The sequence below is a fragment of the Rhinoraja longicauda genome, chromosome 9, assembly GCF_053455715.1.
Source record: "Rhinoraja longicauda isolate Sanriku21f chromosome 9, sRhiLon1.1, whole genome shotgun sequence".
Classification (NCBI taxonomy): domain Eukaryota; kingdom Metazoa; phylum Chordata; class Chondrichthyes; order Rajiformes; family Arhynchobatidae; genus Rhinoraja; species Rhinoraja longicauda.
In genome coordinates, this window is record NC_135961.1 from 38,325,763 (window position 1) to 38,346,401 (window position 20,639).

General features: G+C 42.6%; 1 protein-coding gene across 8 annotated transcripts in view; it reads left to right on the forward strand.

The window, feature by feature from the left end:
• The window catches only part of map3k4 (mitogen-activated protein kinase kinase kinase 4), a 116,197-nt gene that overhangs the window by 22,478 nt on the left and 73,080 nt on the right, over nt 1-20,639 (forward strand). For 2 of the 8 annotated variants that reach the window (XM_078405203.1, XM_078405198.1), the window contains exons 2-3: nt 3,456-3,606; nt 9,715-9,888. The exons of 1 other annotated variant lie outside the window; for it this stretch is intronic. In XM_078405203.1, the coding sequence (XP_078261329.1) occupies nt 3,516-3,606; nt 9,715-9,888 (265 nt within the window). In that variant the 5' untranslated portion in view covers nt 3,456-3,515. Of the gene's footprint in view, nt 1-3,455; nt 3,607-9,709; nt 9,889-11,194; nt 11,330-20,639 lie in introns of those variants that run through there. 5 more of the 8 variants (XM_078405199.1, XM_078405201.1, XM_078405200.1 and 2 more) reach the window with 4 other exon arrangements.

The window sequence follows — 20,639 nt, forward strand, 5'->3', positions numbered from 1 at the left end:
GATGGGAGAAATAAATTAGGCTAGGGTTAGGCATGTATAAAAAATAGTGCTTTATAGTTAGTGTGGACATGGTGGGCCGAATAGCCTGTTTCTGTGCTATGTCTCATTTTGACTTCCATAAAGGGGGGATTTTAGAAGATTGATGCATTCACCATAGCAAGACATTCACAAGACGCAAGGATGCAAATAGTTGGTTTAGGTTTGCTATTGTCACATACCGAAGTACAGTGATGAGCTGTTTTTGCATGCTATCAGATAATACTATAATTCTATACAATCAGGCCAAACGAGTGCAGTAGGTGGAGTGAAGAAAAAGGTACATGATGGAGAATATACACCGATCAACCAAACAATTATGACCACTGACAGGCGAAGTGAATATCATTGATTATCTTGTTACATTGGCACCTGTCAAGGGGTGGAATATATTAGGCAGCAAGTGAACAGTCATTTTAGATTTAGAGATACAGAAACAGGCCCTTCGGCCCACCGGGTCCGCGCCGCCCAGCGATCCCCGCACAATTTTTACATTTGCCCTGCCAATTAACCTACAAACCTGTACGTCTTTGGAGTGTGGGAGGAAACCAAAGATCTCGGAGAAAACCCACGCAGGTCAAGGGGAGAACGTACAAACTCCATACAGACAGCACCCGTAATCAGGATCGAACCTGAGTCTCCGGCGCTGCATTCGCTGTAAGGCAGCAACTCTACCACTGCGCCACCGTGCTGCCTTCAAGTTCTTGAAGTTGATGTGTTGGATGCAGGAGAAATGGGCAGGAGTAAAGACCTGAGCGACTTTGACAAGGGCAGACGACTGGGTCAGAGCATCTCTGAAACGGCAAGGCTTGTGGGGGTGCTCCCGGTCAGCAGTGGTGAGTACCTACCGACAGTGGTCCGAGGAGGGACAAACCACAAATCGGCAACAGGGTGTTGGGCGCCCAAGGCTCATCGATGCGCGAGGGCAACGAAGGCTATCCTGTCTGGTCCGAACCGACAGAAAGTCTACTGTGGCACAAATCACAGAAAATTTTAATGGTGGTCACGGGAGGAATGTGTCACAATACACAGTGCATCGCACTCTGCTGCGTATGGGGCTGTACATGGAGAACCAACAGCATATTAGGCAGGTGGTCATAATGTTTTGGCTCATCAGGTCATAATGTTTTGACTGATCGGTGCATTTCTCAGCATTGCAGTGCAACAATTCCAGAGATATCCTCAATGAGGCAGGATGGAAAATTGGGACTATACCCTAAATTATAGAAGGACCGTTCAGAAGTTGGGTAACAGAGGGGAATAAGCTGTTCGTTCATTTCAATTGTCAGGCATTAATTCCATTGTTCTGCATTGTACCTTTTCCTTGGTGATTGAGTCTTGTTCCCCTCCCCATTTTGCCTCTGGAATGTGCACTGCAATGGGCATATGTTTAGCAGATTTGAAATATTTGTTGAAACTTTGTTCTTTTTATTCCCAACCACGAACTTCCCAACCACTAATTAACTAACCAACCTCTAAATTCCCAACACTAGTCTTGTCTCCCAGCGACCTACGGTATACCTTGGTAATATTTGTATCGTAGAAATGCATACTCTGGCCTCTTGCTGACTTGCACAAATCATACACTTTTATTCCTCTTAGTTATCTTTTGCCTTATGTTTTGCAATTCTCAGATTTACCTTTAATCTTTGCATTACACGCATTTTCTTTCTTACCTTAAATTTCTTAGTAGCATATAGTTTATGAAATATCTAAATATCTTAAAAAAAGCATAGAAACATAGAAAATAGGTGCAGGAGTAGGCCATTCGGCCCTTCGAGCCAGTACTGCCATTCATTGTGATCATGGCTGATCATCTTCTGATCTTTTAGCAGTAAAACATTTCTAAAGGGGCTGTTAATCTGGAATTTATGGAGCTTTTGCAGTAATTGCAGACAAATCTGGAAGATATCTAGACATATTTGGATTCTGAACCATATTTACTCTTGAAACTTTCTAGTAACTTGTACAGGAATTCCACCTCGTGGGTGGGAATGAGGCAGAGGGACCACCCAGGTTTTGACTAGTATTTGCTGCTTGATCTTGGTACCAACTCCTCATTTCAATTTTATGCATTTTGGATATGTAACGTCTTAGGATATTTTCTATTTTTGATGTGCTATATAAATCAAACTCTTAGTCTTTTAAAATAGTTTGGACACAAGGAACTGGAAATGCTGGTTGACAAAAAAACCCACAAAGTGACATTGAAGAGATCTATAGGGGGTGCTGCCTCAAAGAGACAGCCAATATCATTGAGGACACACACCACCACCCTGGCCTTGCTCTCATTTCACTCCTGCCATCGGGAAGAAGTTATAGGAGTCTGAAAACTAATGTCCAGGTTCACGAACAGCTTCTTCCCAGCATCCATCAGGATGTTGAACACTATGAACAACTAAACTCCAAACTGCCTTGGTTGCACTTGGGACTTTGGACTTTGTTTTGTTTTGCACTATATTGTTTTTTAATTTATTGAACTTTATTTGTAATATTGTCTAAAGTGCTGTTTACAAACCGGTTGTGCTGCGTAGTAATTTTATTGCTGTACAAATGACAATAAAATATCCTTGGCTCTATCTTTACAATTGTTGATCCAAATTATAGCCGAGAACTTGTAGACAATGAACAATAGGTGCAGGAGTAGGCCATTCGGCCCTTCAAGCCAGCACCACCATTCAATGTGATCATGGCGGTCATTCTCAATCAGTACCCCGTTCCTACCTGCTCCCCATACCCCCTGACTCCGTTATCCTTAAGAGCTCTATCTAGTTCTCTCTGGAATGCATTCAGAGACGGCATCCACTGCCTTCTGAGGCAGTGAATTCCACAGATATACAACTCTCTGACTGAAAAAGTTTTTCCTCATCTCCGTTCTAAATGGCCTACCTCTTATTCTTAAACTGTGGCCCCTGGGTCTGAACTCCCACAACATTGGGAACATGTTTCCTGCCTCTAACGTGTCCAACCCCTTAATAATCTAATATGTTTCCATAAGATCCCCTCTCATCCTTATGCTGTGATCGCTCTCTGCTGCACCAGATTTTGTAGGTGACACAGATTTCTTCATTCCTTGAATGTTCATGCAGGCAACGTGGAGACATCTGGCAATTAGGTACAGAGTGATGCATTAAAATAACTTCCTGCACCAGGGAGAATTAAATTGTATGCTGCACTTTACAGCATGTGCAGAGTTTGAGTAACCATGGGAACTGTTAAATGTTGATGTTATTGAATTGTAGCCTATGATCTTTTGGCTTTAAGTAGTTTTCACTTGTTAAAGGCCAACTAATCTAGGGTCTCCTTTTAAATCATTCCCCTCAACTTGACCATAAACCCCTTACTTCTGGACTCCTTTACCCTGTGAAATATATTGTGATTATTCACCTAATCTTTAATTTTTTTTGTATACCTCTAAGGTCATCCCTCAGCTGAGTATGCTCCAAGAGGAAAAACGTCACAGCTGTTCCTTGTAACTCATGTCCTGGAATCCTAGGCATATCCTGGCGAATCTTCTCTGCAACCTTATCAGCTTTTGGATAGGCGCATGGATATGCAGGAAATGGAGGGGTATGCATCATTTGCAGGCAGAGGAGATATGCTTAACTTGGCATCTTGTTTGCAAAGACATTGTGAGCTGAAGGGCCTGTTACTGTGCTGTACTGTTCCGTATTGTATATTTTCGTAATTTTTAAAAAACCTTAAGTTTTCAATGCAGCTTTTTCATATCCTGGTCAATTTAGACAGCCAGCTTCAAGCCATCAGCATGTGTGCACAGAGGACACCCTGTCCCTGCACCTCCTATAATTTTGCTGTTTTGTTTATGTTCCCTCGCCGCATTTGTGCTATGAAAATTGACATCATGTGCACCAGTCTATTTCCACATTTGCAGCTTTTTTTTTGTCTTCACCCAGTTGAAACATCCAGTTGAAGAATAATTATTTATTACTAATTTCTGTTTTTTATGAGTTAATACATTGGTCGTCAATACAACTATCTGAACTCGTTGACTTGTTAGAAAAATGCGAAGACTTCTGAATCTTCTGCAGCTACCCTACCCTTTCAGCTGCTATTTCATCAAATGTAATCTCCCCTCAGGCCGTCCCTTTGTGGTTGACGATGGCTCGGTTGGGAAACTGTCTCCCTGCTAATCGAAGCGCTCTGCAGTGCTGAGCCCCTCTCAACACAACAGCTTGGCTTTGCCTATGCAATAGCAGCGAATATTTGCGTGTCTCGGACATTCTCCAACTTTGAAAACATACCTGGATGCTGTTTCTTAAAAATGATTGAAAACTACTGTTAATAAATTTTTAGTTCACACAATAATAAAATCCATTTAAAGTAACTGAGTTAAATGAGATCTAGATTTTGGTGGCCATGGATTTTCTTCCCTGGCTCTTTCTTGTCACAGGTACTGAGCACATTTCTCAGTGGAAAACTAGGAAATTTATGCTGCTCCATTGAACTCAACATAGAATCCATCCATGCAGTGCCGGTATCTCCGGGCTATCCCTTAACTGGAGTGAAAGGCTGCATCTCTTTTTTAAACATTAGAGGGTGGTGAGTGCCTGGAACATGCTGCTGGGAGTATTGGTTGAAGCAGATACGTAAATGGTATTTAAAAGACTTGCATAGGCATATGGATATGCTGGGAATGGAAGGATATGGGTTATGTGCAGGTAGATATGTGATGCTCCTGGCATCATTTTGAGCACAGACATATGTGCTAGAGGGCCTGTTCTGTGTTGCATGTGCTTGGGAGTCTTGAACTTGTACCTAGTTAAGTGCTTAAATGCTGGGAGAATCAAAACTTTTTTCTCGCTCTTATAGTGAAAGTTGTTCTCCAGCAACTGTTATATTTTGCAACATTATTTAAAATACCCCTTTTATGTGGGTTTTGAAAATTTCTGACTTGTACTTGTCCAAAATAATGAAGGCTTGAATCATGGAGTGATGTAATGTTGAGACAACTAACCTCACGCTTTGTGCAAGAACCTGTCAAAGCATCAAATGAAAATTGCTCTTTTTCAATGTTCCAACGTAAACATTGTGAACAAGGCCAAAGTTACACTTTACTTTGAACTATAATGTTTAATTTGGGCAGATGTTTGATGAACTTTAGAAGGAACCATACAAAAATAGAATATGCATTGAACTAAAATGTTGGTGCACTTTGTGGTGTTGGAGAATTGGCCCATGAGATGTAGAAAGTAAAAGTGGCTGCAGCAAGTTATGAAGACAATAAATGATCTTTGTCGCAAAAGTGTTACAATACAAAAGGAGATCCTTGCTGAAATTGGATAGGGTTGTGGTGAGTTCTTGGTTAAAGTACTGTGTGCTATTCTGGTCTCTGTACCTCAAGAGAGAGTTACTAGAGGCAGTGTGATCTTGATTCCCTTGTTCAAGGGATTGATTGTCCCTAGAGGATGAGATGATTTGAGACTGAATTAGCCTGCAAGCAATTAAGGAAGCAAATGTTTCAAAAGGAATGGAGTTCAAGGTGAAGTCTTGCTACAATTGTACATTTGTGAGACCGCACCTAAAACACTGCGTATAGGTTTGATCTTTTTAAATGAATCTGCTGATGGTTCTTTGACTTTGTCTTTGATCAGAAGCATTGGCTCATTCTCTTTTCATAGATGCTGCTTGACATGCTGAGTGTTTCCAGCTCTTTGTTGTTGCAGAGAAAATTCCCTAAATTCCTTCCTGGGATGAAGGGTTTGTTTTAAGAGGATAGGTTGTTATATGTATATATAGATTGGACTATATACTGCAAAATCTGTAAGATTGGGAGGTGATCTTGCTGAATCGTGGGATTCTGAAATGGGGGCATTGTCTCAATAAAGTTTTATCCATTTAGGTCTGAAATGAGAAATTTAATTTTTTGACGATAGACTCAAAATGCTGGAGTAACTCAGCGGGTCAGGCAGCATCTCTGGAGAAAAGTAATAGGTGACGTTTCGGTTTGGAAATTTTTCTTCAGACTGAAAGACTAGGGTGGGGGTAAGGAGGACTGGAGGTAGGAGACGGCCAGAACAATATAGGGCCGGCAACAGATGACCTGAAATAAATTTAAAGATTTTTTTTTTGAGTTGTGAGTCTTTAAAATAACCCACCCCAGAAATGAGGATGTTCACTTGGGAAAAATATTTAGAACGAAGATCAAATTTAGTTATTGATATTATTGAATAGTAATACAGTTTTGATAAGCTACGAAGCTTACTGCTGCTCCCTTTTCATATTTTGGCTTAGAGCTCCTTCTGTTTCTCAAGTTAAAAATATTTTTAACTTTGTGGAGACGCAAGGAACTGTGTATGCTGGAATCTTGAGAAAAGCACAAAGTGCTTGTGGAATGCGGGTCAGGCTGCATTGTGGTGGGAAATGGACAGACAATGTTTAGTTCAGGGCCCTTCTGATTTAATAAAAAAGAAATTGCAGATGCTAGTATATACCAAAGATAAACATCAAATGCTGGAGTAACTCGGGGTCAGGCAGCATCTCTGGAGAAAATGGATAAGTAGCATTTTGGGTCGGGACCGGGACTGAAGAAGGGTCCCGACCCGAAACGTCACTTATCCATTTTCACCAGAGATATTACCTGACCCCCTAAGTTACTCCAGCATTTTGTGTCCCCCCTTCTTCAGATTGGTGGAAATTCAGTCTGAAGAAGGGTCTCAATGCAAAATGTGATTTCCCTCCACAGATGCTGCTTGGCTCAGAGTTCCACCAACTTTTTGTGGTGTTTTTTTAGCTTGTATAACATGTTTTATTTTTCCACAGATGGTTCAGTTTTGGAATCTCACTAAATATCCCGGGAACAGATTGTAAGACTGGGGGAGGGGAGAAATTCTGTCCTCCAGTGTTTAATAAACAACCCCAGTTTCAATATGGAACTGCAGTTGACACAGTGGTGGTGTGACTCTGCGGGTCAGGCTGTTTCTCCGGAGAACATGGATAAGTGTCGTTTTGGGTCTGGACTCTTGTTGCCAGTAGCACAGCAGAAAATCATCAAATATAATATTTTTCAGCTTACCTGTATAAAAGAAACAGCAGAAACCAGAGCTGTAACTGACAAGCTGCTAATGCATTTAAACACATTAGTGCTATTGCGATCTATCGGCTGCCGACTAAGGGAATTCCCGATCGCTGGGGAATCCCCAACCTGGCGGAGGATCGCAGGAACAGTAGGTACTGTACCTGGAAACACCGAGGAGGCCTCCATGGTGTCTGGAAATGTGGCCAGCGGGCAGGACTACAATCAGACTGAAGCTCAGGGGTCTATGACCCCCTCATCCTACCATCCTCCTAGCCAATGTACAATCACTGGAAAATAAAGTGGAGGACTTAAGGTAAAGGCTGCTTTATGAAAGGGAGCTGAGGGAATGCTGTGTGTTCTGTTCCACAGAGACTTGGCTCACCCTCAGCTCCCCAGACTCAGCCGTCCAGCCTGAAGGTTTCTCCATCCATCATATGGACCGAGCGCAGGCATCTGGGAAAGGGAGAAGTGGCTCATGGTTAACTCTTCGTGGTGCTCAGACGTGGCAGTTCTATCTAAATCCCGCTCTCCGCACCTGGAAAATCTGGTGGTGAAGTGCTGTCCTTCTACCTCCAGAGGGAATTCACCTCCATCATCCTGACCGCGGTCTACATCCCACTCCTGTAGCATTGGAGGAGCTGCATGCCGTGGTTAACAAGCACCAGTCAGCGTACCCCGAAGCCTTTACCACCATAGCCGGGGACTTCAACAAAACCAACCTGAAAAATTCACTCCCAAACTACCACCAACATGTCGCCTGCAGCACCAGAGGATTAAAGACCCTTGACCACTGCTATACAACCATCAACGATGCCTATCGCTCTATCCCTCGCCCTCACAGGGAAATCCAACCATTCAGCGGTGCTGCTTCTTCCTGCATTCAGGCAGCAACTGAAGAGCACACCCCAAGAGGTGAGGACTGCAAAGGGCTGGTCTGGGGAGGCAGAGGACACCTACAGGATTGCTTGGAGTCAGTAGACTGGGCAATGTTCAAGGACTCAGCAACAGACCTGAATGAATCCGCCACAGTCGTTACAGACTTCAAAAGGAAATGTGTTATGACTGAGTTCCTACAAAAACCATCTGTGTTTCCTAACCAGAAGCCTTGGATGAACCAGGAGATCTACATTCTTCTGAAGACTAGATCCCGAGCATTCAGGTCTGGTGACGCAGAGGTCTATAAAAAGTCCAGATACAACCTTGACAAGGCTGTCGAAAAGGCCAAAAGGGACCTGCTCTAAGCTGGAGGATGGGGCGGATGTTCGGCAACTGTGGCAGGGCTTGAATGCCATCACTTCCTACAAAGGTGAAATCAGGAGGCAGCTCAAGCAACAGCGAAGCATCACTTCTTAATGAGCTCAATGCTTTACTGTGCAAGCTTTGATAGGGAGAACACTGATGTGCCTTCCCAAGCCCCATATACCCTGATGATATTACAGTCACAGAGGCCGACGTCAGAAGATCCTTCAGGGGGGGGTGAACCCTCGGAAAGCGTCTGGACCTGATGGTATACCCGGTCAAGTTTGATATATATTAGTGTCAGACAGCAAAACAATATTACATCTGCAATTAAAGAAAATGTGGAGTTTGCCCTCTTTTGATCTTTCAGAATCACCAAATGCAAGAAATGTATCAGTACACCTGCATTTCTGCTAATTAATATTTCAGAATTTTGTCCATGAAGGGTTGCTGCTTTCTATAATGTTTTTTGATTGAAGTGAAGCCTTTCAGTGGCTGAAATATTGAATGTTTCTAAATTTAGTAGCTTTGCAATGATGGGGTAAATCTCTCAACTATATGCTATAGTTGAGGTTGTGGGGAAAGGACAAAGTAATCTTAAGAAAGGAGCAGCGTGCTCAACGACACACTGATTTATTCTGAGAACCACCAGCAAGGTTCCCAGCAAGAGCATTGATCTCTCTTGCTGCAACGCGATGCTTGCTGTGTGCCTGCGCTGTCATACTGTCCCCCTCCCCCCTGGATTCTTTAGCGACACGGATGTAGCAGATTTCATGTATCCATTGCCTTTCTGCCTCTCACACTCCACCTCATATAGGTAGGTGTTGCTAATGCTATGCTTAATTGATATCATAAACTGGTTATTGAGAATGCCATAGTTTGTGAGAATTCCTGCAGCTTCCACCCCCCCTGGCCATTTGAGCACCATCTGCTTGCAGATTCACTGGTTAGAGTGCATGGTTTTACCTGTAGCTCTGTGCAGTTTTTATCGGAGTGCGTAAGTTTATTGGCTTATGCAGTACAGTCAACAGTGACTATTTTTAATCTGCTTGTGTAAAGCTCCCAGTATCAAAGGGAACTCCTAATCAATTGGAGGTGTTTTCTGTGTGTGCGCCTCCTGTGTTTATTGTCACCTGCAAATTTTGTGCTTCACGTACACTAAGTTTGTTTGTAGACTCAAACTTTGCCCGTCACAGAGGAAATCCTGCCAAATGTGAAATCAAGTTCTTTATTGAAGTTGTCCTCCACCCAAGGATGTCTTGTGGTTTGGTTGCCTGATTGGTTGGTTCTGTATTTTTAATACCACAAGAGTAGTTGCTTAAAGCAACACATTTATTTTTGTTGAATATGAATAGTTTACAAAACAACAAATTGAGCCTTTTTTTGTTCATGCCCTAGGGAAGATGTTGCTAATGTAGTTTCTGAAGATTCTGAACCAGAAAGTTATTCTGATGAATCGGGCATTGAAGGTTTTTATGGAACATCGCCACCTAATACCCAGAGGCAGATGAAACGCATGTCAACTAAACATCACAGAAATAATTCGGGGAAAGCAGTTAGTCGTCCTAGCAATAAAGGTCAGTAAATAGTATAATTTTACTTTGGGTTCCAATAGTATCCAGCAATGTAGATGAATTGAGAGGATGATATTGGTTTAGCATCATGATGGATGTTGTCAGTAAGGGGTGGTAAGATTTGCACTGAATGTGTCTGGTTATACAACTATCCACTGTCGATTATAAAGAGCTCTTTGGGAAAGAGAATTCCAAATTTCCCCAAACCTTTCTGTGCAAAATTATCTCTAATTTAGCCCAAATCGGCCGACCTCTAAGCTTGCATTATGTTCCGTCTATTTAGAGCCGTAGAGCATGGAGTGGAAAAGGGCTCCGGAACAAATCGTTCATGTCAACCAACATGCCCCATTTAAGCTTGTCCCTTTTGCCTGTGAGTTACCCATATTCCTGTCTTTCCAATCAGGTATCTCTCTATTTCTGGTCCCTAGCTAAGGGTCCATCTACTCAACTATTCAACCTGGACTTGTACCTATTTCCCTCCCCCTCCTCCTACATTCCGAAAGGATCGACTGGGCTTATATTCACTGGAATTTAGAAGGCTGAGAGGGGATCTCAGAGAAACATTAAAACATTTGAAGGGATTGGACAGGCTAGATGCAGGAAAAATGTTCCCGATGTTGGGGGAGTTCAGAACCAGGAGTCACAGTTTAAGAATAAGGGGTAGGCCATTTAGGACTGAAATGAGGAAAAAAAAATTCACCCAGAGAGTTGTGAATCTGTGAAATTCTCTGCCACAGAAGGCAGTGGAGGCCAATTCACTGGATGTTTTCAAGAGAGTTAGATATAGCTCTTAGGGCTAACGGAATCAAGGGATATGGGGAGAAAGCAGGAATGGGGTACTAATTTTGGATGACCAGCCATGATCATATTGAATGGCGGTGCTGGCTTGAAGGGCCAAATGGCCTACTCCTGCACCTATTTTCTATGTTTCCTCCAGCTTCACAATTTGCATCTCTTCAATCCGTCTGCCTTACGCCTTCTGCTTTAATATCGGTTCCATCGCCAGTGTTCGAACCCCCTGTCTGCTTGTCTATCAACCACCCCACCCCCCCGACCTGTGTCCACTGATTACCTGCCATGCTTTGTCCTGCCTCTCCTCGCTCCCTGCTTTCATTCACCCCCTACAATCAATCTGAAGAAGGAACTCGACCCGAGCTCCTTGATCCCCTGAGTACTCCAGCATCTTGTGTCCTTTTACTCAACATCCACCATGTGAAACTTTAACCTCATTGAAATATACATGATTCTCCTCATCCCTAAATCCATAGTGTGCTCATTCTCTTTGCAGGTAACTCCCTCGTCCCAGGAAGTGACCTAGATTGCCCTTGCACTGCTGCTGGGATTCCGTTGCATACGATTCCTTGGCATACAATTTCCAAAGGAATAATTTGCGATACTTTTAATTGTTTGTGTTGACAGTTTTCTTGGATCAAATTGTTAAAAGGTACACATACCATTCATTCTTCTCGGTGGCAAGGTAAACAGGCAGCTAATGTGCCAGTGCAGGTATCTCTTTTAAAAAATGATGGCAGTGTAATTTTCATAAGGCTGCATGCAAAGTTGTGAAATTCAAGTGATGTTTCTTACTTGCCAGATGCACTTCACTAATGGTGTTAACAAGCTGTCATCTTTGAAACAAAACTCTAAACCACTATCACCTCTAATTGCATCATGCATAACTGTACCCAATTTTATTTTTGAGTATGCTAAAACATTTCAACAAATCTTGAGGAGAAACAGGGAGCTGCAGATGCTGAGTTACTTTGTGCTGGAGTAACTCAGTGGATCAGGCAGCATCTCTGGCAAACATGGATAGGTGACGTTTTGGGTTGGAACCCTTCATCATTGGGTAGCTTACAACCCAACATGTATGAACATTCATCCATCCCCCCACCTATATTCCCTCATCTGGCTTCACAATTCGCACTTCGATCCTTGGCTCACACTGTTTTGTCTCTTCATATCAAGACTTTGTCCAACCATCTGCCTATTAAAATGCCTCCTCACCTGTATTCACCTTTCACTGGCCAGGCTTTTGTCCTGCCCCCACCTCTTCAGCTTTCTCCCCACCCCTCACAATCAATGTGAAGAAGGGTCCCAGTCTGAAATGTCTCCTGTCCATGTTCTCCAGAGATGTTGCCTGATCTGCTGAGTTAGTCCAGCACTTTAACCTTAGGTTTCAACAAATCTTGTCTAATAATAAAGTTACGTTTAGTGTTTGATTAATTTAACTGCACAGTGCATCCTTTAGGTGCAACATTATGCTGTTCAGACCACATTAAAAAAATGCTCACTCTAGTGTGCATGCATATACTATACATATACAGTGCACATACGCTAATATTACAATGAGTCAAATATCTCACAAAGGCACTAGGGGTGGTAATCTGTACTGTGATTCTTTGAATTCCAAAGTATTAATAATATGCTTGAAATAGGGCTAACCTTCAAATGAAATATCTGGTTTTACCTGTTTTGTTTTTTCCTTAAAAATATTTTAAACTAAAATTTAAACTGTGAGGACTTGTGGGGAGGGGTAAGGATTATTTGTCAATTGAAACTTTTCATTGAAGAGAAGCATCCGCTATTTCATATCCATTGCAGTTTGTTGCATTGTCATCTGTGATTAACCCTATCATCTTGTCATTAAATTCTCAGCAAGTCTGCAAATAAGCATCTCATGGATTTGTGGGTCTGTTCAAATATCTTTGAAAAGTAGCCTGGGTTTTTTAATCATTTTTTTATAGTTTATTGTGCAGAGGTACAGTGAAAAGCTTTTTTGTTGTGTGCTATCTAGTCAAGGAAAGGACTATACTTGCCTACAATCAGCCGTTTGCAGTGTACAGATACAGGATAAAGGGTATATCATTTAATAACGAATGAATGATACTTTATCACGTGTGCCATGGTTTCCTTGGTACTGTGAAAAGCTTTATTTTGCATACAATCCAGGTAGTACATCAGTTTTGCCATGTGTTGGCATAGACAAAGATACAAAAGTATTAAACAGTCCTTTCTACTGCCTGCTGCCGCATGTGACAGCCCCCCCGCCAGCTCCCCTTTTGTTCTCGGCGGCCCCACGCTGGGTCCCCCCATTGTTCTCTGCTGACCGCAGTGGGCAAGTCGTGCCTGCTTGCCGGGAGTGTCCTGGCCCACAATGGATGTGCCTTCAACAAGGCTTAGCAGCTCACCCTTCCTCCGCTCTTCAGACTAATTCAATTTAGTTTAGACACACAGCACGGAAACAGGCCTTTCGGCCCACCAAATCCACGCCGACCATCGTTCACACAAGTTCTGATTAACATTGCAAGATAAAGTTCAATTTATCATAGAGTTATACAGCGAAGAAACAGGCCCTTCGGTTCAACTTGCCCACACCAACCAACATGTCCCATCTACACTAGTCCCACCGGCCTGCATTTGGCCCCTATCCCTCTAAAACATGTACCTGTCCAAATGATTTTTAAATTTGTGAAGATAGAAATGTAAAGGATCCATTCTGAGTTTTCTTTGCTTGGGGCCATGCAGCGGTAGGATTGCTGTCTTATAACGCCAGAGACTCTGGTTCAATCCTGACAATGGGTGTTGCCTGCACGGAGTTTGTACGTTTTCCCTGAGACCACGGGGTTTTTTTCTGGGTGCTCTGGTTTCCTCCCACACTCCAAAGATGTACAGGTTTGTAGGTTAAATGACTTTGGTAAAATTGTCATGTGTTGGATGATGTTAATTAACTGGGTGCGTGGACTCGGTGGGCCGAAGGGCCTGTTTCCATGCTGTATTTCTAAAGTCTAAAAGTTGATCCTCTGCCAAGGGATGAGGTACCTAACTTGAAAAGGTGTGTGAAAGACGAAGTTAATGCTAGATGAATAATTTGAATATTTGAACACCCTTTAAAACTGGTGTGTATTAAAGACCTTTATTGGAAACATTTGGCTGGAAAAGCTGCTACATGAATGAGAATAGAAAGGTATTATGCGAGTATGTATGAAATGGTGTTGTTCTTCCAAGTCTGTCTTGCTGTCTGGATCCATTAATTAATTGAGTTTAACCATGTGCCTTAAATGTACAAAAGAATGTTGTTAATTGCTATTTAAGCCTTAATGTTGCGGATTATTTTAATACTTAATTTGAATCCCCGAACTGCAATTAGGCTTTAATTCTCTGGTTCTATCCATTCTATCTCTGCTCTCCATACCATTCAGTTCAACACCTCTTCCAGTAACTAATTTTGAAAATGTAGCCTCAACCATGTAGTATATTAATTGACAGGTTCTAATTTTTGGCCTGAGCAACAAACATGGATTGGTTTTTACTCAACATACAAATGTGTATATTACCCAAGAGGCCCTGCGCTGTGAACCATTGAGGCATCTGCAGTGCCCATGGCATTCATTTTAGTTTGATTAACATTGATCAAATGATATTTTCAACTAAAATAATTTCACCTGGCAAAAAAAATTGTACATGTATCACAGTTGGGAATATCTCCATCCAAGTCCGCAGGAAATTGCAAGAGAATTGTGGACACAGTCCAGACCATCACGCAAACCGAACTCCTACCATTGACTCCATCTACACATCACGCTGCCTTGGCAAGGCCACCAGTACAGTCAAGGACAAGTCTCCCCTGGACACTCTCTCTTCTCCCCTCTCCCATCAGGCAAGAGGTACAGAAGTGTGAAAACGCAAGCCTCCAGATTCAGGGACAGTTTATTCCCAGCTGTTATTGGACAACTGAACCACCCTATCACCAACTAGAGAGCAGTCGTAAGCTGCCACCTACCTCATTGGAGACCCTCGGACTATCTTTAATCGGACTTTACTGGACTTTATCTTACACTAAGCGTTATTCTCTTTATTCTGAATCTGTACATTGTGGGCGGCTTGATTGTAATAATGTAGTGTTTCAGCTGATTGGATAGCACGCAACAAAAAGTTTTTCACTGCACACGGTACACTGTACCTTGGTAAATAAACTAAATTTACCCATCTTTTTCCAACCCCAAATAAAAAATACATTGTGTGGCATTTTGTGAAACTTGTAACCATTTGAGGTTGCTAATAATTCATGCAAGTAGGCTTGTGTGGAGCTACTTCTTATCAGAAGTGTGATTAAATCTGAAACATGGTGTGAAGTATCTTTCATCTGTTTAGGTTTTTTTTAATGATGTAATAGAGACCGGCTGCAGCTCAATGAAGTAGGACTCAAAAGCCAAACGGGAAAAGTGGGCTTACTGTTGCTGACAAGACAAGTAAAAGGTAGTATTAGATCAAAGGGGAACGGTTCTAATGTTGCTGAAAGAAACAGTAAGCCTGAGGAATCAAGTTTTAGAATTCAGCAAAGGTAGATCATGAAATTGATAAGGACATAAAGTAGAATTTGAAAATAATGGCATCTGTAGATCTGCAAAAAGGAAACATTTAGCTAAAACTAGTGGGTAGACACAAAATGCTGGAGTAACAGCGGGTCAGCCAGCATCTCTGGAGAGAAGGAATGGGTGTTATTTCAGGTTGAGACCCTTCTTCAGACTGATGTCAGGGGAGGGGGTGGGACAAAGATAGGATGTAGTAGGAGACAGGAAGACTAGTGGGAGAACTGGGAAGGGAGTGGGGAAAGAGAGGGACAGAGGAACTATCTGAAGTTAGAGAGGTCAATGTTCATACCGCTGGGGTGTAAACTGCCCAAACAAAATATGAGATGCTGTTCCTCCAATTTGCGCTGGGCCTCACTGTGACAATGGAGGAGGCCCAGGTCAGTAAGGTCAGATTGGGAATGGGAGGGGAAGTTGAAATGCTGAGCCGCCGGGAGATCAGGTTGGTTAAGGCGGTCTGAGCGGAGGTGTTCAGCGAAACGATCAGCGAACCTGCGCTTGGTCTCGCCGATGTAGAGAATCTGGATCAGCGGATACAATAGATGAGGTTGGAGGAGGTGCAGCCTCTGCCTTACCTGGAAAGACTGTTTGGGTCCTTGGATGGAGTCGAGGGGGGAACTTCAGATAGTTCCTCTGTCCCTCTCTTTCCCCACCCCCTTCCCAGTTCTCCCACTAGTCTTCCTGTCTCCTACTACATCCTAACTTTGTCCCGCCCCCTCCCCTGACATCAGTCTGAAGAAGGGTCTCGACCTGAAATGTCACCCAATCCTTCTCTCCAGAGATGCTGCCTGGCCCGCTGTTACTCCAGCATTTTGTGTCTACCTTCTATTTAAACCTGCATCTGCAGTTTTCTTTCCTACACAGCTAAAACTAGTGGGTCTCTTGCAGGAAAAAAAATGCTGGAAAATATTCAGCATAAAAGTGAGCTGCCTCCAGTGATGGATCTATCCTTTCTGTGATAATGTGTTTGAAGGAGTTAGTAGATTAAAGGGGAGACGAGGAAAACTGTCATGCGATTGGTGATATGGTTCTGGAAGTCGCTGGCTGAATGTGTAGTTGGAGCAGAAACCCTTGCATTGTTACTCAATGATTACATGAGTTCTGCGAGCCGTGATCTGCACGGCTACAGACCCAGTGTTGAAAGTGGGATTAGGTGGGGAAGTTTTTATTATCCTGCACCGTGCGCAAAATGCTTCCTGTGCTGTAAATTCTCTGTAGTTTGTTTTCTTTTCGTTTCATCAGAGAAACTAAACTGCACTTCAAACCAAAAAGGATACAATTAAATTCCATGACTGATAGATACTTCATTCTGTGAAAGGCTTTGTATACACCAACAAGTTTGATTTAAAAACAAGGTTTAGTATTAAGAAAGCTTTATTTACCCTCTTTACTTTGAGTAATAATTTTTAAAGTTGCTGCTTGCGTCATATACCCTAGAAAACATGGAGTGCTGGAGTAGCTCAGCGGGTCAGGCGAACACGAATGGGTGACGTTTCGGGTCGGCACCCCTCTTCAGACTGATTGAGGGTGAAAGAAAACTGGAAAAGTGGAGAGGCAGGACAAAGCCTGGCAAATAATAGACAGACAGGTGAGGAGGGTTATTTGATAGGCAGATGGACAAAGGCTAGAGGTGAAGAGACAGAAGGCATGGGACAAAAGGATTACAGAGTTCCGAATTGTGAAGCTAGAGGAAGGAATGTAGGTGGAGGGGAGAAATGGGTGTGTCTAGGTGGGAGAGAGTGAAGGAGGTTAAATGGGGGAAGTAAGGAGAGGGGGAGGGTTATGTAGTTACCTAAAATTGGAGAATTTATGGCTTGTAAGATGCCCAACCGAGGTATTGTTCTTCCAGTTTGCATGTGGCCTCACTCTGGCAATGGAGGAGGCCTAACCCGGTCATGTACCCTGCTGTGTCTACCACCCATGATGATGCGTGACAATCTCAGGGGATCACAGCCAAAATGCACCCATCATTATTTTGCGTGGACCCAGGAGCAATTCAAATAACATTGGATGATCAGCCATGATCACATTGAATAGTGGTATTGGTTCGAAGGGCTGAATGGCCTACTCCTGCACTTAGGTGGAGGACTAGTCCTTTTGTGGGACTAGTATAAAACAAAAATAACAAGACTGGAGGAAACCATTCAGCCCATTGTGTCTCCATTGCTGAAAAAATACTATCCAGTTACCGAATCTTCAAGTAAATGGCCTTTTTTCCCTCACAGGTGGGAAGTTAAGTTATTAAAAAGGTGAAGAAACATAAACTAGGAACGTAGTTCCTTTTAACTGAAAAAAATTGTGCTTCACTAGAGTTATGCAATGAGAAAATGAATGATAGGCTCAAAATGAACTCCTTGAACTTTCTTGAAGCAAGTTCAACTTGTCTTGTGCACTCTGGACCAAATAAGAATTTTTCATTGTGATTAATGCATAACTCTGTATTTTCAGGAATGGATCTGATTTTTGTAAGTGAGTTTTGTTGTTGATCTTTTTACTGGGCTGGGCATTCATAAGTTCATAAGGATAAGAGCAGAAATTAGGCCATTCGGCCCATCAAGTTACTCCACCATTCAATCTTGGCTGATCTACCTCTCCCTCCTAACCCCATCCTCCTGCCTTCTCCCTATAACCCCTGACACCTGTACTAATCAAGAATATATCGATCTCTGCCTCAAAAATATCCATTGACGGCCTCCACAGCCTTCTGTGGCAACGAATTCCACAGATTCACCACCTCTAACTAAATAAATTCCTCCTCATCTTCCTAAACAAATGTCCTTTAATTCGAGGCTATGACCTCTGGTAGGAGACTCTCCCATCAATGGAAACATCCTCTCCACATCCACTCTATTCAGGCCTTTCACTATTCGGTAAGTTTGAATGACGTTCCCCCTCATCCTTGTAAACTCCAGCGAATAGAGGCTCAGTACCGACAAATGCTCATCATATGTTAACCCACTCGTTCCTGGGATCATTCTCATAAACCTCCTCTAGACCCTCTCCACGCCGGCATATCCTTCCTCGGATATGGGGCCCAAAATTGCTCGCAATACTCAATGCAGCCTAACCAGTGCCTTCTAGAGCCTCAGCATTACATCCCTGTTTTTGTAATCTAGTCCTCTTTAAATAAATGCCAGCATTGTGTTTGCCTTCCTTACTACCGATTTGCAAGTTAAATTTTTGGGAATCCTGCACCAGCACTCCCAAGCCTTTGCACCTCCAATTTCTGGATTCTCTCCCTATTTAGAAAATAGTCTACGCCTTTATTCCTACTACCAAAATGCATGACTCCACACTTTGCTATGCTGTATTCCATCTGCTATTTCTCTGCCTATTCTTCCAATCTGTCTGTCCTTCTGCAGAGTCCCTGCTTTCTCTACAAACTATGTCCCTCCCCCCCACCTATCTTCATATCATCTGCCAACTTGGGTACAAAGCTTTCAATCCCCTCATCCAAATCATTAATATACAACGTGAAGAGTAGTGGCCCCAGCACCGACCCTGTGGAACTCTGCTAGTCACTGGCAACCAACCAGAAAACACCCCCTTCATTGCCATTCTGCCTTTTGCCAACCAGCCTACTATCTATGCTAGTATCTTCCCTTTGATTCCATGGGCTCTCATCTTCTTTAGCAGCCTCGTGTGTGGGCTTTGGCTAGTCCTCAGTAATGTTTTGTTGTTTGTGTTGATGAGCTTTGCAATGTGTTTTTTGTAAATCAAGAACAGAACTACCTAGTGCTAATTAACCAGATTAAATTGTTGCAGAACATAGAACAGTGCAACACAGGAACATGCCAATCGGCCCACGATATCCATGCCAAACATGATGCCAAATTAAACTAATCTCTGCATGCATGTGATCCATTCCCTGCATATCCATGTGCCTATCTAAAAGCCTCTTAAATGCCACTATCAGGTCTGGCAGCACGTTCCAGGCATTCGCCATTCTGTGTAAAACAAAAATTGCTTCACACATCTCCTTTAAACTTTGTCCGTCTCATCTTAAAGCTAGTCTTTAGCATTTCCAGTTCTACCAGGTCTCCCTCAACCTCTGCTGCTTCAGAAGAAAATAATTCAAGTTTGTTCAACCTCTTCTTTTGGCTAATATCCTCTAATCCAGGCAACATGCTAGTAAACCTCTTCTGCACCCTCACCAAAGCCTCCATCTTAATAAAACTAAACATTCTTCCTGTAACAGATGATCAGAACTGAATACAATGCTCCAGTTATGATGTAACCAAAGTCCTATAAAGCTGCATCTTGTCTTCCTGACTCGTGTATTCCATGTCCTGACCAATGAAGGCAAGCATACCATACTCCACCTTTGCCACTCTATCTACTTCAGAGCTATGGACTTTATCTGCAAGGTCCCTCTGTACGTTACTGTTGTTAAAGGTCTTGCAATTAGCTGTTTCCCTTCCCCTTACATTCAGTCCCAAGAGTGTAACCACTCACATTTGCCCAGATTAAATTCCTCCTGCCATTATTTCTCTTGTTGATCTATATCTAGCAACAGATTTCTCACTGGGTTTTGCATAGCCAGTGTTTCACTATAGCAGAGCTCGTCACTAATTCACTTCCTCAATGCATATGCTTGAACTCTTTTCATTCTTTAAATTTTCTCCTTTTCAAATTACCGACCCCTTGTGCTGGTCAGTGTTATACAAGCACTAAAACACATTTCCATAGCCTTTCATTTAAGTGTGACCATGAAGAGCGTTTCACGTACTTTGTTAGGTCTGCATATGTCATTTGTTTGGAGGTTATTTAACAGTATTATTTTTCCTTTGTATTCACTTTCTATTTTGAAAAAAACCCAAAACTTGGACTTGAACTGTGGCCACAAAAAACGGCTAAAAGAATCTGATTTAACTGTTAATAAAGACCAACAACTGTAGCACCCTGAAGTGTCACTGTGACCAATTTAATTGGTAAGAATTGATGCAGGGTAGTTATCACTTATTTTCAAGATCTGTTTCAGGTGTTTAGTTCTGAATCCAAATACTAGGGGGCATAGCTCTTAAGGGGAGAAGGGCAAAGTTTAAAAGAGATGTGCGTAACAATTGTTTTACACAGAGGGTGGTGAGTGCCTGGAACGCACTACCAGATTTGGTGTGGAGGCAGATACGAGAGTGGCATTTAAGAGGCGTTTGGATCCGCACATGGATATGCGGAGTGATATGGATTATGCGCAGGCAGATAAGAGATGATCTTGGCATCATGTCTGGTACAGACATTGTGGGCCAAAGGGTCTGTGCTGTTCTGTTCCATGTTTTATATCTAAGTTGACGCCATCAAGTTGATGCCCCCAATATAGTTTAGTGAAATAGACTTTCATCTTCCTTTTTGAGGCAGTGAAAGAATTTTTTGTTTGAATGGGTC